Here is a 16,923-nt window from a genome sequence, read left to right as displayed (position 1 = left end):
CCTCTAATTAGGAATCACAGAAGAAAAAAATCAGCTGGCCATTACAGCGCCAACAATGGAGTTTGATTCGAACCCAGGTTCACATGATGCGAGTCCACACGACTGCAAAGCAGCACTACTCCTAAACTTTAGGTTGTACATGCTTAACACATGACCCTCAAAGTCATCTGATGTGGCCCAAAAAAAATAACCAAACTGATAAAGAGACCTATGAAAGATTATAATATCACTTAAGTGACCTGTGACACATTTCGAGATCACTTAAATGAAAACATATTTCCAAAGTATTTGAGTCACCTGTGGCACACCTCCAGTTCACTTGAGTGACCCATGGCACACCTCCAGTTCACTTGAGTGACCCATGGCACACCTCCAGTTCACTTGAGTGACCCATGGCACACCTCTAGTTCACTTGAGTGGCTCATGGCACACCTCCAGTTCACTTAAGAGGCCTGTGGCATATTTGCAGATTGCTTAAGTAGCTGGTGGCACATTTCAAAATCACTAGAGTAGCCTGCAGCACAGGCCCGTTATTTGGGGGGTTAGAGGGGAGGCTGCCCCCTCCCGACTTTATAAAATACACTAGAAATAGTGTATGTATACACATACATAGAGTACATATTTTTGTTTTGTTCCCCCCGGAAAAGTTGAAATGACAGCCCTACTGTAACATGCTTCCAGATAATGTGAGGGGTTCACAGCACCCTTAAAGATTACTTAAATGGCATTCGACACATTTACAGTTCATTTAAGCAGCTCACAGCATTTATATAGATCACTTCAAATCACATCAAACTTTGGAGAGTGCTGGTCACTTCAATGGTTTAGAAATGTGTCTCAGGGCGCTTAAGTAATTTAAAAATGCGTCATGGGCAATTTAAGTGATCTGGAAATGCACCAAGAGTCACTTAAGTGATCTATAAAAATTCAGCGGACTGTTTAAGTGATCTGTACTAGTTTCCTCTGGAATCTGACTCAGATGATGCTTGCTCACTGGACCCGACTTAGAAAATACAGGCAAGTGTGCTGTGAGCTACTCAAGTGATCTTGAAGCATGCCACGGGCAACTGGAGTGATCTGAAAATGTGTGGCCAGCCTCTTAAGTATTCTGCAAATGTACTATGTGCTACTTGAATAAACTGGAGTTGTGCTGTAGGTCACTCAAGTGATTTAGAAATGTGCTTTAGTGGCTTAAGTAATCTGGATATGCTCCATTGGCAGCTTAAATGATCTGGAAATGTGCCTCGTTCCATTTAAATGATATGATATTCTTTCATGGGCCATTTGTGCAGTTTTGTTAAATGTCATGGGCCACATTTGGCCCGTGGATTGAGCATAGATATGTTAAAGCTTTTATAAACTGAATGGGACTGCTTGATAGGTATCCTTCCAACTCAGCTGATAGTTAATGAGGACAACAGTTACAAGATGGTGACTTACAGTTTGTCAGAAGAGATTTTGTCACTTTCCTGACATTGTATCCAGTCTGCTGTGCTCATTTGTAACCAGACTGTGACTGTGTGATCATACTTCATAAAAGAAAATGGACATTAATGTTCATGATTCATTGTATATCTCACCATATTTTCAAATTTCTGTAACTCATAATGAAGAAAACAAATGCATATAGAATAAATGATAATTAAATATCTAAATAGGGAATTTATTTTCCATTGACTTAGTGCAAATCGCCCCAAACTGACGATCAGTTGTTGGATTCGCAAAAGTTCCAGTTGATGGACGAAGCTGTTCAGCCTGTAAAGCACCATCCTATTTATCATCAAGAACATCAAAGGTATCATCAGTTTTTTTTATTTATTAATGTCTATTCGCTGACAGATTACCACAATAATTTATTTTTAAGAAGTATCAGAAATTTTTGATTCATTATCCATGGTACAGGAATACTAAACTTTAATTTCTGTTTCAGACTTGGGCATATTGTCGTTGATATCGTCCGTACGAAGGATTCAAGTGGAATACATGTAATATTTGTTACGACGCTAGAAGGAATCATACGGAAGTTGCTAGTCGTTCCAGAATCCATGGAAACTTGCCTTATTGAGGAGCTTCACATATTTCCAAGAAATGGCACGAAAATTATCAAAGCTATGAAGCTGCTCAAGGATATAGTGAGTCATACAATTAATTATGAAAATTTACATTATCATTAGATCAGGGCTGGACAAACCCTAAGCCCCTGGTCACCATGGGAACTAAAAAAATTGTTATTGCCACCTAAAATTTTCTTTGTGCAGTTACTAAATTGCAGGTTGAGAGAAGTCCAAAATGTTTGGACTTTATAGCAGCATACCTGCCAACATGAAAAAAGGGTCACTTTGCCCTACTACTACACCAGACATGCAACTCGTCCGTATTCCTCTGCTGAACCTCTAATGAATTGGTACATGTTGGAGTGTACGTGTAGTGAAACCTGGCCTGAAATTTGTTTCTGTGTAATGCTTGTTATATGTGTAGTGCTGCCATCTGCCACCAGTTTTTCTAACTATGAGTGAAGTGTAATGATTGAATGATTTATCGTTGTAGGCCTGTTGCCCTCTGTGGTGAGATGGTCACTATGCCCTGAAAAAAGTTAGAAAGCATTATTTTGCACCTTTTCCTTGGAGTAAAAATTTTTTGGAGCCTAGATTTTTTTGCAATTTGTCCAGTCCTTCATTAGACTCATGATTTTGGTAACACATAATACGAAAATTATGTATTTTTGTTGGAAAGTCATCTGACTTTGCATGAATTACTGCAAAGCTCAGCAAAACCTTGCTACAACAATACTCGATGTAAAATTCATAGTTTTCAGGTTTTTTAGGCCGACGTGTCAGAATGTTTTTATCTTTTCACATGGGTGGCAAACATTTTCTAATAAAGTAATATGTGATCTGAGTAGTGATCTGATCTATTTAACCCTGCCCGGCCTTCTTTAAGCTGCCGTAATGTCCTGAGAACAAATCTCAGCGTAAAACTGATCCTATTCAGATTGCCTGAGACTTTCTTGGAAATGTTGGCCACCTGTGAGAATGAAACATTGAAAGAAGAAAACATTTTTTTTTAATTTATTCAAAAACACAACACAGACATTGTACCATGAAATACAAAATAAAAATACAATACAAATGAAAGACAACATAGCAAAACAATACATACATTATGCAGCTCTTAGGGACCCACTTGGTCCGTCCTAGAGCTTTAAAAAAAATTCTATATACAAATAAATGGCACGCTCTTGAATAACGTTGACCTAAAACCCAAAACATGAATTTTGCATTACATAAAGGCCACAAAACACAAAAGCCTTGTTTGTTTTATTAGTACTTAATATTATTATAAATCTCTTTACATTGATGGTTTTTCAAATCCTGTTTAGAATTGCATATAGTTCTGATGTTAAACCTGTTAAACTCCTATTGATAAACCGACACCCTTTGTTGTGATAAAGTAAAATTGTGATTAAAAATCTTTTACTCGCGATTGGGTTATAACTAGCTCAAAAAAAAAAAAGAGAAATTAATCATTATGCAGGTCTCGACATAAATTGTAAGGGTTCTCTTGGTCTGTCTTTTCTTTTCTTTTGTTTTTTATGATGGCAAAAGACCTCTGAAACTTCAGACTTTTCCCATCTTCTGGGAAAATCTACTCTCATTTGTGCTCTGACGTTGGGAAAACAACCCTAAGTACTGCCTAAACTATTTTGCAACATCCTTCTAAAAAGCATGATTTTTCAAAAGTGGCAAAATTATGCGTTTTATATCTTCACATTGATAGAATTCAAGTTTTTACTATCTGTATAATAGAGCTGTTCCACTTTTGGTGATGAAGGACCTTGTCATTCACTCTGTCCTACTTATAATATGTGGTGATCTAAGAAGCTTGGTATGGGCTTTTAAGAACATTTATTTGAAGTCTTTTCAATGAAACAGTGTCGAATATTGACTGTCTGTATACTATTGTGGGACAGTTTTCACTTTTTAGATATTCAATAAATTAATGTATATCTCTTTTTTAGAGTTCTTTGTATATTGGAACGGAAGATTCAGTTATGAGAATTCCAGTTCACAGATGTGGGAGATTGAAAACAAAAATGTAAGTCTTTGAAATTTCTTTGCTTTTTCCTAATGCTATTCATTACAACTTTTCCATTTACATTAATTTTTTAAGAGTTATTATTATTATATACTAAACACCTCATAATTACACAAACTAGGTGTGTAAGCAATGCCAGTGCACTTCATTTTGAATCGATTGTCGCACATCACTTATGTTACTTTTGCATTCATGCATGTATATTTCTTTACCTACAGGGAATGCCTTGGAGCAAGAGATCCATACTGTGGATGGGACGAACATCAGTTGGCATGTACTACAGCTCCTAGCAGGAACCCTTCCAGTAAATGGTGGTTGCAAGGGAAGACCGGGTGTCCAGACAACAATAGACCTGGTAAATCATTGTACTAAAATTGTGTTTCTAAGCAATATCTTTAGTAATTGGGTATGGATATATTTTCTCTCGTTACAGTTCTGCCATTATCACTTGTATAATAAGTTCATTGAAATGGCATAGCTGCCAGGTCTCCTGAATTTTCTGGGAGGCTTTCAAATATCTACATGGGTAGAGTGGGGGGGGGGGGGGACATGAAGAGGCATTGCCCTTCCTCCTGCAAAAAGGCGAAACGACTGATCCAAGGTGTGTATGTATATGATGTGACATTGTCATCATCATGCCCCTTCTCCCAGCAATAACCCTCATGCCCCCCACTTTTAAGTTCATCTCCACCTATGTTTCTACTACTACCATATTTCTGAATTTCGACCACACACATGATACAAAATATCCTGACTTTTGGGGGAGGAATTATTCTCAAAGAATTTTCCCACAGGAAAGTCCATTGCTTGTGGTGCTTTTCACCCAAAATTACATCACATTGTATAATTTAAATTGTCACCATTGCATCAAATCATGTAGAGATATTTCATTTTGGTGACAAAAAAGATGGCCAGTTACTTTGTTTTTTGAAAATTCCTTTTACTCCTGTTAGTGTACAGTTTTGTATGGAATTTTGGTCACATAGATATCTTCCTATTCTCAGGTTGACAGCTATGAAAGGAGGATTTTTTTTAACATACTGCCAAACCTGCAAATCAGTCATTGCTTCTATTCAAGGATGACACTCTCCGCTATCCATACGAAGTTTTTTAACAACTGCCTGATGCAAAAATATATTTAGGAAAGAGAAAATTCAACTGTGCCTTTGCAGGGAATCGAACCATGCTCTCTCACTTGCCGGGTGAGCATCCTAGACCACTAGACTACAAAGGCAATGGATATCTCAATCTTTCCTTAGATCTCATGTGCACTGCATGGGACAGTGTACATAGATGATCAGACCTAATTCAAGCCAAATCTCACAATTGCTGACACCACCACCAGATGGCGACTTATCCGATGATGATGCCACTCTGCTATCCATATGAAGGTTTTTTAACAGCTGGCTGATTTAAAAATATATTTAGGAAAGAGAGAAAACTCAAATGTCTTTGCGGGGAATCAGACATCAGACCCACTCCTTACACCTTTATATGTTCTATTGCACTCACCCAGCAAATGAGAGGATGTAGGTTTGATTCCCTGCAAAGGCAGTTGAATTTTCTCTTTCCTAAACATATCTTTGCATCATCCAGCTGTTAAAAAAAACCTTCGTATTGCTTCTATTGTCTCAGTATTTATGAAAAGAGTGAATGGTTCCTCTAATAAACGAAGTTAATTTGGTAATTTTTCCAGTGTTCTATCCTCCATGATCATCCTAGAAATAATTTTTACATACATTTGTACTAGTTCAAATTAATAAAAAGAGCTTAACTCACACGCAGGGCCATCTTATTGACATCAAGGGAATCAAGAAGCTACTACTACTAAACCACAGATGCACTTTGTCCAAATTCCTCTGCAGAATATCTAATGAATTGCTACATGTTAGAATCTGCATGTACATGTTGTGAATTTGACGAGAAGTTTGTTTCTGTGTAATGCTTGTTATGTGTAATGCCACCATCTACCATCAATTTTTTAAATTGTGAGTGAAGTGTAATGAATGAATAATTGTACCATTGTAGAGGCCTGTTGCTCTCTATGGCCAGACTTTGTAATGGGGAGATCAGCTTCCATTTGCATCTTGAAGTTGGGAATCACAGAAAATCAACTTCAGCTGACCACCGTTGTGGTTCTGGTGAGGTTTGAACCGGATCCTTGCAATGCATGTCTGTCGCTATGTCCACTCAACCACAACAGCGGCTTATCAAGAGGCTATGGGCCATGTCCAGAAAAGCCCATGCACAGACTTGCTAACTTTCTGGCTTTGGCCCGGCAATGCCGAATTCAGCAATGTTTATAGGGCTTCCAGATTATGAGTTTATATTGCTGGGTTTCAGTTAGTGTCATCAACATAAAAAAATGCAAACTTGAAAAATAAAGAATAGAAACATTGAGTTTGCTGTTTTCCGCAGTCACTTTCTTCTCTTTAGTAAGCGACCCCCATCCCCATTTACTTGGGAAAGCTCTAGTGACATCGCAGCACCTAAACAGCAACCTGTATAAATGTTGGCCAAAGCTGTCCAAATCTATGATTGTAAACAAACATGGTGACCCGTTCACGTTGAAAGTGTTCTTTTATATGTATTTAATCATGTGACAGCTGGTAGATAGTATTACTATGCTGGCCATTATTTCATAGAAAAAATTCTGGAAATCATGATCTACATAAAAAAAATATGAAAATCTCTTTATGTGTAAAAAGTTTCTAATTACTGACGAGGAAAAACATTGTCTTTTTATAAATCAGTTAATTAGAATGATTCCACAAAAAAATTTTTTAACATAACAAAAAATGCCCAGTGAGTATCATTCAAGAGAAGCATAGGAAAAAAATGGACATTTCTTTGGAATAGTTGGACAGCAAACGATAACAAGAATACTGGAATGTCCCATAAAATATAGGTAATTTGGTCACCCTGTGCATTATTTACTTATATTGGTTCTTATTATGGCCATTAAACAATTTTGCATGCTACCGTATGTTTGCAGGATTTTTGAGTAAATTGCCTGATTTTCATAAGACTACAGGATTTTTACTTTCTGAAGATTGTCAGGTCTGCATGCATTAAGGCAGCCCTATAGTTCAAAAAATGTATTCAATATTCATAATTGATATTCTCAATTGTGTATTGCTTCCTCAGAAAGAATGTTTAAAATTTTGGGTTTTAAGAAACATTGATTTTTAATGCATTTTCATTTGGTATTTTTAATTTGCTGTCGCTCTTGTCAATATTCTAAGTTGGGATGAAAAATCTATGGTTCATAACAGTTAATTTATCAATGATTCCTCATTATTCAACAGTCGATGGAGGGTGGAGTTCATGGAGCTCTTGGTTTGAATGTTTGCATATTGGTGAAAAGGCTGAAGGCGACAGATGCTTGTGTCAGCAGCGGCACTGCAACAACCCTGCACCGCATAATGGAGGCCAGGATTGCAGAGGACCTTCTTATCATGTTTCGAATTGCACGAGTAAGCTGATATTTTCCTTCAATATGAATTTTTGTTTCTTATGTGATATGTGAAGGGGGGGGGGGGGTAATCCTGTAAGTCCTTTAATTCATTTTTTTACCTCATCAAACGTTCGTTGTAGAAGCATGTTTCTAATTTGAAAATGCTCAAAATGTGTTTAGACATCACTCTGTATCAGTTTGGACAGTGAAAACACAATTTGTCATGAAATAAAAAAATCTAAATTTTCATGCTCTCTCCTGAGGCTAAAAAATTCCATGATTCTAAGTCCAATACCCACTGAGATATTTGAATTCAAAAATCGGAGAAAAGTTAGGAAAGAACAGCATAAATTAATGGACAATGCTCCTTTCCCCTCTTTTATGCTATTTTTTCGCCAACTTTTCTCTGATTTTGAAGTCCAATATCTCAGTGAATATAGTATTTGAATTTTTTTTTTTTTCGCCTCAGGAAATACATGGCAACAACTTTCTTCTAAGTGGAAGTTAGAGGATGGGGGCCATATAAAACTTTACATGTTTTATTTTATGACACTCTATTTTCACTCTCAAAACTGGTGCAGGATGATTTCTGAACACATTTTAAGATTTTTTCAAACCGAAACCGTACTTCCTCTATGACAAATGGTTGATGAGATAAAGGCCACATTATAAGAGTTACAGGACGGACACCCTGTATATTTATTGTATCATTCATTCATTCTTGTTAAATCAACACTCTATAAGATGCTTTTTTTTCTCTTTTTTTTTGTAGGAAATGGTCAGTGGACTGAATGGTCTTCATGGTCTGTATGCTCACAGTCATGTGGGTTGGCTGTCAAGACTCGTCGAAGGACGTGTGGTAACCCAGCACCTGCGTTTGGTGGCAGAGTTTGTATCGGTCCGGAGAAAGATGAAATTTACTGTACATCAAATCCACCTTGTCCAGGTACTTGTGTTTTTTTTTTCTCAAGAACATGAAAAAGTTTGGAGAATGTTGAAACATTCTTTCTAACAACTTGAAGTTGCAAAATTTTCAGTTTTGTATCTAATTTTGTTTAAAACCGTGGCAATGTTTAATCTTGATCTCATCTTTTTTTTTTCCAGTCTCGACTGCCAAACCCGTAGATGGCCAGTGGTCAGAATGGAGCACTTGGGATGAGTGCAGTGTCCCATGTGGTGGTGGAATACAATCTCGAAGACGTAAGTGCAATAGCCCTCCTCCACAGAATGGAGGCCAGGAGTGCATCGGCTGCAACCAAGAATACAGAATATGCAATGCACATTCCTGTCCGGAATCCAGGAAGTCAACGAGCTGGACTCCGTTCTTAAAAGTCAACAAAACCAGAGATGGTTATTTCGAGCAGAGGTTCAGGTTCACCTGCAGAGCAAATGTTCCGGATGAGAGCATGCTCAGAATCGGTCATATGAAGAAAGAGGAACGATTCTGTATCGAAGGGAGGAACAATTGCTTGGATGCAGGTAAATTATATTGTTTTCCTATAGTTTATTCATCTGTTCAAATTACTTTTTGTGCTTCTATTTCTCCCTGCAAGCAAAGTTTTTTCCATAGTGAAGCTTTTTACATGATCATAATTGCTTGTGTATCTTGTTTACAGCTTTCGTGAATACAGATGGTGAATGGTCTGCTTGGTCATCATGGTCGGAATGCAGCTCATCATGTGGTGGAGGAATACAGTATCGTGAGAGAGCATGTGATAGCCCCAAACCAGTTGGCAGTGGATCTGAATGCATTGGATTGTCACGAATGGATAGGATATGCAATACTGATCTATGCTACGGTACATTTATCTCTTGTTTTACATGTTTTTTCCCCTGTTTATTTCATGTATACTGTCAAAAATGACAAATTGATGAAGTTTTCTTATGCACACTACAACTTCCATCGAAAACTTAGTGTTACATTTGATTTTAGTTGTCATCTCATCAACATCTATATACATGTGTGTGTTTTAATTTTGATGATAAAGCACAACTTAAGTCAAAGATCGGCAGATAGTGATCAAGTATTAGGAGCTAATTTTTGTGACTGGCATGAATAGCACAAATTTTATCCTGCAGCTATTCATAAGCGAATACAGGCTCTTCAAACGGGTGGAGGAATCACAGGTTGTGTGTAGTGGGGGGGGGGGGCATCTGACTATATGGCCAGGAGTACACTATAAAAGTTTGATAAAATTTCTCTTATAAAACTTGAAAAATGTCACCAATAAGATCATTGGCTGCATTTTCTGGAATGTAACCAATAATCTTATTGGTGGCATTTTTCAAGTTTTATGAAAGAAATTTTATCAAACTTTTATACTGTAATCCCAGTCTATGGTTAGTTGCAACCTGCTAGTAGGGTCATAAGACTTCCATTTTTTTATTGTATGAATGGTCAATATTTTGATGTCATTTCCAAACTTTACTATGCAAATACAAGCTGACATTTTAAAATTGTCTCCCCACAGAGAGTAAACAACTCGCAAAATGGGGGAAGAAAATGCAGCCATTTACCACTTTAACTTCTATTGTGGAAGGTAGATGGCAACACTTCAAACATTAAATGTATCTGAACATCATTCGAACATAAAATGACATAGGAATATACATATACAGCATTTATACCAGCATGCACCATTCTATTAAAAATTCCTCAGAGGTATGCTTGTGAGATGCATGTAGTGGGGTACAATCTATACCCTACTTTCTTAAATCAAGCAAAATGTCCAAATTTTTCAAAGCATCGCATGTGTCGATGATTCCAAGGAGAAATCCTGATTTGGAATTTAAATTGTGCTGTGGGTCACTAATGAAAATATGGTGACCTGATGCCTTGATTTGACCCTGACAATCCTGTTGTCCAACCGATATTCAATTTTTCCCTCCAAGAGAACATGTCATTTTTTTTGGTTGTGCATATATGCAAATAAAATTGGTAAATATTGGCGATAGTTGACAGGATTTGACTTAAATGTCATATTGAAATGTGGTCGCCTCAATCTAAACAATTAGAAGCTATGATATCAGTTGCACTGGTCATGCATCCCAGTTTTGGTATTTGTGAATAACTCGAAATTGAGGACATTTTTGTTTGGTGCAATTCAGCTTTGGTTGTCAATGATGGGTAATTTAACCAGTTTTTCAGAGACCGACTGGTGATGATTAGCCGAATGTCCCGCTTTTGCTGCAAAGAAATATGATCAGCTGTGGGTTTCTATGCCCACATACTTTTTTGAACAATAAATATGGTAGAAGAGTTGATCAACTTTGCCCAAGAATATTAAGAAGACGCCAATGAATAAGGCAAATACACAAAAATAAAAAGTCCTAATGCATTTCAACACCAATGGGTGCCATCTTCAGAGGAAAATTCAACCACTAGTCATGCTGACAGAGTTTTCCACTTGGGTTGAATACCAAATCTTAACGCTTGGTTGCTCAGCGGAAGAAGTACGTCTGTTCACTTCAAACGTCATGGTCAGAATGAAGCTGTGCGCCTGCGTGAGATACTAATGCAGCGTCCTGATTAGACACTTGTGGAATAGTGCTGTCCGATTGGTCTATTCGAATTTTCTTATAATTCCCGCTCAAAATGAATTTAGGCCATGGTGTTGCCATCGAGGGTGTAGATTTATTATTGTTAACTAGTGTATTTTGAAGGCCCAAATATATGTGCCTTCGTAGAAATCTAAATCAACTGTGGACTTGACTTTGTGAAAAACTCTTGCTTCTTGAAATTTTAATCTATGGTCTTCTTTCCAACAGTGATCGGCGATGGTCGATTTTTCACATTCCTGATTCTTAACACAGCTAGCGTGTTCATTTAATCTTGCTTTTATGGGTCTCCATGTCTGTCCTATATACCAAGAGAGCAATCACCACATGGAATGTAATAAATGCCCCATTGTTTATTCTGCGGTATAGCATCTTTAGGGGGCGTGAAACCAAAGTTTTTAGTGGGTACATCTATGGTTGTTAGATTAAACTTTTTAAGAATTGCATTATTGAATTAGGACTTTTTATTTTCGTGTATTTGCCTTATTCATTGGTGTCTTCTTAAGATAAATATGGTAACCCCACCATATGAGTTATACTATTAATTCAGCATGAATTTCAAGTGGCATGCTCATTGTTACCCGTGAAATTCAATGTTTTAAATACATTCTGTTATTTATTTTCAGATGACAAGTCATGGGAGGAATGGTCGGTGTGGTCCTTGTGTGACGAAAATCTCGAACAACATAGGAGACGGAAATGTAGGTTTACTGGGCCTGCTGCTAGTTACTGCAAGGGTCCTACAAAAGAAACTCGGATGTGCATTCCAGGTCAAGCAGGTAAGAAAATATTATACCCATATCAATTTTTTTCATTCTGTAATTGAATTGTGTCTATTTCATCAGGATGAGGAAGATATGTACAGGATGAATCTAGTTTTCTCTAGAAAAATATTTAGTAAATTCTTGTTATCGTGATCAAACTTATGTACTTTTATATTTTTTATGTGAAGAAGTAGTACCTATATCTTTGAGGGAAGATTTAAATAAGGACTAAACAGAGGTTTGAATTTGTAAAACCTTGAAATATCCTGAGATATATTTTGCTGATACCTTATCAGCATAGTCTGTTGAACCCTTATTATTTTTGAGAATGTTTCTCTACATGTTATGTAAAGTTAGGCAAAACCTGCCCCACCCCCAAATGTGGGGCTGCCGAGTTCCAGCATTGGGGCCCGGAACAAGTCTTATCATTTTTAAGGTGTAGCACATGCACAATTAGTTGTAGTAGGCTACATGAATCAAATTAACTCTAGTAAAAACAGACACAAACAAGATCATCTTAAAATTATGGGAATGGCAGGGACTCTTCATGCATGAGGAACCCCCAATGGTGATTTTTCATTGCAGTGGCACATTAATTATTGCAGGGTTTTTGCAGCCACAGTGCATTGCTTTATACATTAGCCCACGATGTTGTTATGATAGTCCTATGTATAGGGTGGGGAGTCATTCCATTCTTTTGTCACTTTTTTTTTTCAGCTTCTGAGATTGAGTAGGGTTCTTATGTAATTTGCATACATGAATTAATGCAAGTTTTTTTTCTTCTTTCTTAGGTTTACTGTTGCCCAGCATACCGAAAACAAGTTCTACAGAAGACGGCATCCACACAGAACACGTCGTGGCAGCTTTCATCTGTGGACTCATAATTGGGGGCCTCTGCTCTGCTTGCGGCCTGTACTTTTACATGAAGAAGAAGCATGCAGGCCAAACTGCTGTCGCCACACAGCTGATTCCAGTCAAATCCAACACGTATGTGGATGGCAGTGAGTGGAAAAACAATTATTCTCCGAGCAGCAAGGGGAGCAGTCAGAAGATACCTCTACGAGAAGCCACGATTAAAAGGAATTGTAACTTCCGTGCTCAAATACAGTCTGACCAGATGTTCTGATTCATCCTGAGACGTTCGATTTTACATTTGATGAAGTGCTATTGTACAAAAAAATCTGTGATAACGATTATTTTGTTTATTCCTTCGGGAATGGTGAGGAATGCAAGGAAGTTTTTTTTTAAGTCAGTGAACTTTGATGGATTAAGACATCACAAATAATTAAAAACTCTGCATGTCCCAAGTGATATACATGCTTCAGGTTTTTTTGACATTCCTTCGTTTCTGTATGAACTCACCGATTCAAGGAATCCTTGTGGGAGAATAGAAAATTATTATTTTTCCCTATGAATTTAAGTGCCATAAAACTCACATATCACCACTATTCGCTGTCATCATATCTCGGACGATGGTGGAAGCGTAAACTGCCACACGTAGCATGCCATATTAGTGTATTATACGAGTTTATTTTTGCAAATACCTTGTATATCTTGTAAAAAAAAACATTGTTTTATCTCAGCTGAAAACGATCAAAATACATTAACTGCTGGATATTTTTTCATAAATAATAATTATATGTTGTTCAACTGTGTTCATGTATCATATTCACAAATATATATATAACTTGTTAATTTTTGTTCATCGAGTCAGTTGTAATGTTGTTGATAATACCGAACATTAATCTAGAGGTTTGAAGAAGTTTATTCACTGCTCAGTATATATATTTTTATTTGTTGACGATACCAGCTTATGGTATGATTTTGTACTGACATATGTCTTGTTTAACATGCAATGCGCACTGTTCCTGTTACTTGCATATATAATTGGGGGTTTATAGATATATTTAAGGGCATTTAAATTTTTGTTAGTTAAATTTGCAATACTAACCTGATCAGATGACATGAATGAATAATTTTCAACCTTTTGGAACTCGTTGCTTCCCTAACCCTAGTCATCATTTACATGTGGAGCAGGGCTCGACAAATCTATTGCCCGATGTAACTAGAGCATGCAAAGATTTTGATCAGGCATGTATTTTTTTTTTTTTTTGCCATATGTTCAACTTTAGTACATGAAATATATACATATTAATTCCAGCGTGCATTGCTATAAGTCAGGTATGTAAATTTTTGAAGATTTGTCCAGCCCTGCTGTAGCTCCATTGCTCTAGCAATTATTTAACTGTAGCTCCCTCGCCCAGTCATCGTTGACTCATGACTCATTAGCCATAGCAATTATGAAGCTTACTCTTTTTTATCATTTACCTGCAGCTGCATCTTATTAGCAATCGATTACCTGCATTTCTCTCCTTCGCCATCATTTTCTTACAGCTACCTCACCTTTTTTGCCATCATTTACCTCTAGCTGTGTCACTCTGCCATCATTTACCCGCTTCCTCTCTCTCTCTCTCCGAAGCCATAATTTACAGACAACTCTTTCCTTAGCCATTATTTACCCACAGCAGCCTCACTTTTACCATCATTTGTTTTCAGTTGTGTCACTCTGCCATCATTTACCTGCAGCATTTTTTCGTTAGCCATCATTTACCTGCAGTTTGGTTTCTCTCCCCCAGCCACAATTTTCCTATTGTTCTCTCACCCAGCCATCATTTACCCGCAGTTCCCTCTCACCCAGTCATCATTTACCAGAGATTTTCACACTAGCCATGATTTACCAGAGGCTTCCTTATAATAGCCCTCATTTACACATTTTTCTTACCCTAAAGGGGGAGGGCAATGCATATATGAAGGGTTAATTAATATATTGTACATGTCTTATATATGGAAAACATATTAAACTTATTTTTGGAACAAAAGTGTACGTTAAAAGTGTGCCCATGTCATTATGAAGGGGGGTGTATGTCGGTGTTAGGCAGAAAGAAGTGGTTCTCGAAATTTGCACATTCCTATTTCAAGGGGCATTGCCAAACATTCTCAAGGGTCTCTCGTCATGCCCAAGATATTCACACACGTTTATCCAGTAGTTCGTAGAAACCAGTTCATTTGTTATGCAATTACAACTTTTTTTGATGATGTAGTCAGACCTCTCTATCTCAAAACTGATGGGACTGAAAAAAATTTTGAGGTTGAGATAGAAAGCTTTCAAGAAAGAATTTGATAAAAACTAAAAAATACCATACCATATTTTTACTGTCCATTTCCACAATCGGAAAATGAAATTTCTAACTTCAAGTGTTTTTTATTAATGACCTAGTGTTCTGAAATTTTATCTTCAACATTTTTCTGAGAATTGTTGAAAATTCGAGTGAACTACTAGATTTGATCTTTCATCACTGAGATGACTGGCTTCAACCCCCCCCCCCCCAGCTTTCTCAAAGCAATTTTGAATTGTCTGTTGGCTTACTTTTTGCCATGCTGAATATGCCATGGCGTTCTCCCCTCCCGTCAATCAAAGTATTTCTTTTTATTGGGTTTGGCCTTCGAGATAGAATTTTTGAAAATTACTTCGCGACAGAGAGGGGAAAAAAATGCATTGATTTAGTACAATTAATTGGACTTTTCTTCTTCAAGATATAGAGTTTTTGGGAAAGAGAGGTTTGACTGTATATGATTGGGGTGGGGGACGGAGGCTTTAGGAAGCTAAAGCGGTGTCAAAGTTTGATAACCATCGCCATACATTCACTTTCGTTTACCCCTTACTTCAATGTTATTCTTATTGTATGTGAATAAAATTTCTGGAGTGGTGATGGTCCAAGTTGAAAAATGCATCAAATTTAAAATATAATTAGAAATAATTTCAGTTAACGATAAAAATAATTTCACAATTAACAAGTTTTCAAACATTCTGGGGTTCTCATTTGGCTTGATACTTTTGACTTATGCCCTGTTGGCTCACCCATTAAAACTGCACCTTCCATTAGAAACAAAATTTGACAATACCTGAGCATGTCCTCCTACATGGGAAGGGCTGACAGGGCTCCAGCATGGTAGCCTCAGTCAAAATCATTTTTTACACTATAAATTTTGCATGTTGGGGCCCATGAAAAATCGTGTCCTGGCAGGGGATAGCCATGATGCACCATGCAAGAACCACTGTTTTCGAAAACTACTGAACTGCAATACACAGCAAAACCCCTCTTAACAGACAAAACCCTCAGATGTAGTTTCCCCTATTTTTTACAGCCAAATAATAGTTTCCCCTCATATGATAAAAAGCACGAATTTTTCAAACTCCTGATAAATGGTCACCCCCTCTTTTATGGACAACTTTTTTTGTTCCATCTGTGAACGAAAAATAGAGGTTTTACTGTATCTCTTGATATTCTTGACTTTGACAGTTATTTTAATGTATAGTTTTCATTGTATCGCAAGATGAGAGATATTTTTTAACACATACTGGTACACGCTAGTCTATTTTGGAACATGTTAGAAATCAAATGAAACAAATGTACAGTATATTAAGACTGTTGAAGATGATCGCTCAAAAATGTCTTGCTGTATAAGCACAAAAACTAGTGTTATACACATATAATTGCTCGAAATCTGGCCAGGTTGTATCTTGGCCATACTTCGAACATTGGTTTTTGACATGTTAAAGTTAATATTACATGAATGAAATTTTTGCAAATATCGTGTCTGACATTTGTGCCAAAATTATGCAAAGGAAAAATTTGATTTCATGTACATTTTGCTGTTAACATGCATTTTTTTGTGTTCGCGTTTGACCATGTGTAAAATAATACATTATGTAATCATGTACATATTCATGTTATCGCTTCTCATAAATTTTTTTGTGTGGAAAATAAATGAATTTTTCGTTTTCTGGAACAATTGGTTTTTAAAATATGTACCTGCATTGACGCATGTCGAAAGCTAGTTAAATCTAACGCATTGACTTTTGGTTCCATGTCGTAATGAAGTGCACACACACGGGCGTACATATATTGTTATGGAGTTTCCCTGTCCACCCAAAATGCCGAGATGGGACCATGCGTCAAGACTGCCCTGGGGGTTACCTATCCATTT

The 16,923-nt window shown here is 37.0% G+C and overlaps 1 protein-coding gene across 1 annotated transcript in view; it reads left to right on the top strand.

Annotated features, from left to right (window-relative positions):
* LOC149079133 (semaphorin-5A-like) overlaps positions 1-16,722 on the top strand; it is a 72,890-nt gene extending 56,168 nt beyond the window's left edge. The window contains exons 10-19 of the mRNA XM_089240014.1: positions 1,683-1,795; positions 1,931-2,132; positions 4,019-4,095; positions 4,314-4,450; positions 7,404-7,571; positions 8,325-8,498; positions 8,657-9,031; positions 9,169-9,351; positions 11,737-11,889; positions 12,666-16,722. Coding sequence (XP_089096140.1) covers positions 1,683-1,795; positions 1,931-2,132; positions 4,019-4,095; positions 4,314-4,450; positions 7,404-7,571; positions 8,325-8,498; positions 8,657-9,031; positions 9,169-9,351; positions 11,737-11,889; positions 12,666-13,000 — 1,917 coding nt within the window. The 3' untranslated portion in view covers positions 13,001-16,722. The remainder of the gene's footprint in view (positions 1-1,682; positions 1,796-1,930; positions 2,133-4,018; positions 4,096-4,313; positions 4,451-7,403; positions 7,572-8,324; positions 8,499-8,656; positions 9,032-9,168; positions 9,352-11,736; positions 11,890-12,665) is intronic.
* Positions 16,723-16,923: the final 201 nt, after the last annotated feature.

The sequence above is a fragment of the Pholcus phalangioides genome, unplaced genomic scaffold, assembly GCF_987345545.1.
Source record: "Pholcus phalangioides strain wild (caught in Gottingen) unplaced genomic scaffold, Ppha-v1.0 ptg000012l_1, whole genome shotgun sequence".
Taxonomy (NCBI): domain Eukaryota; kingdom Metazoa; phylum Arthropoda; class Arachnida; order Araneae; family Pholcidae; genus Pholcus; species Pholcus phalangioides.
Note: the sequence above shows the minus strand (reverse complement) of the source record. Positions and strands in the feature narration are given on the sequence as shown.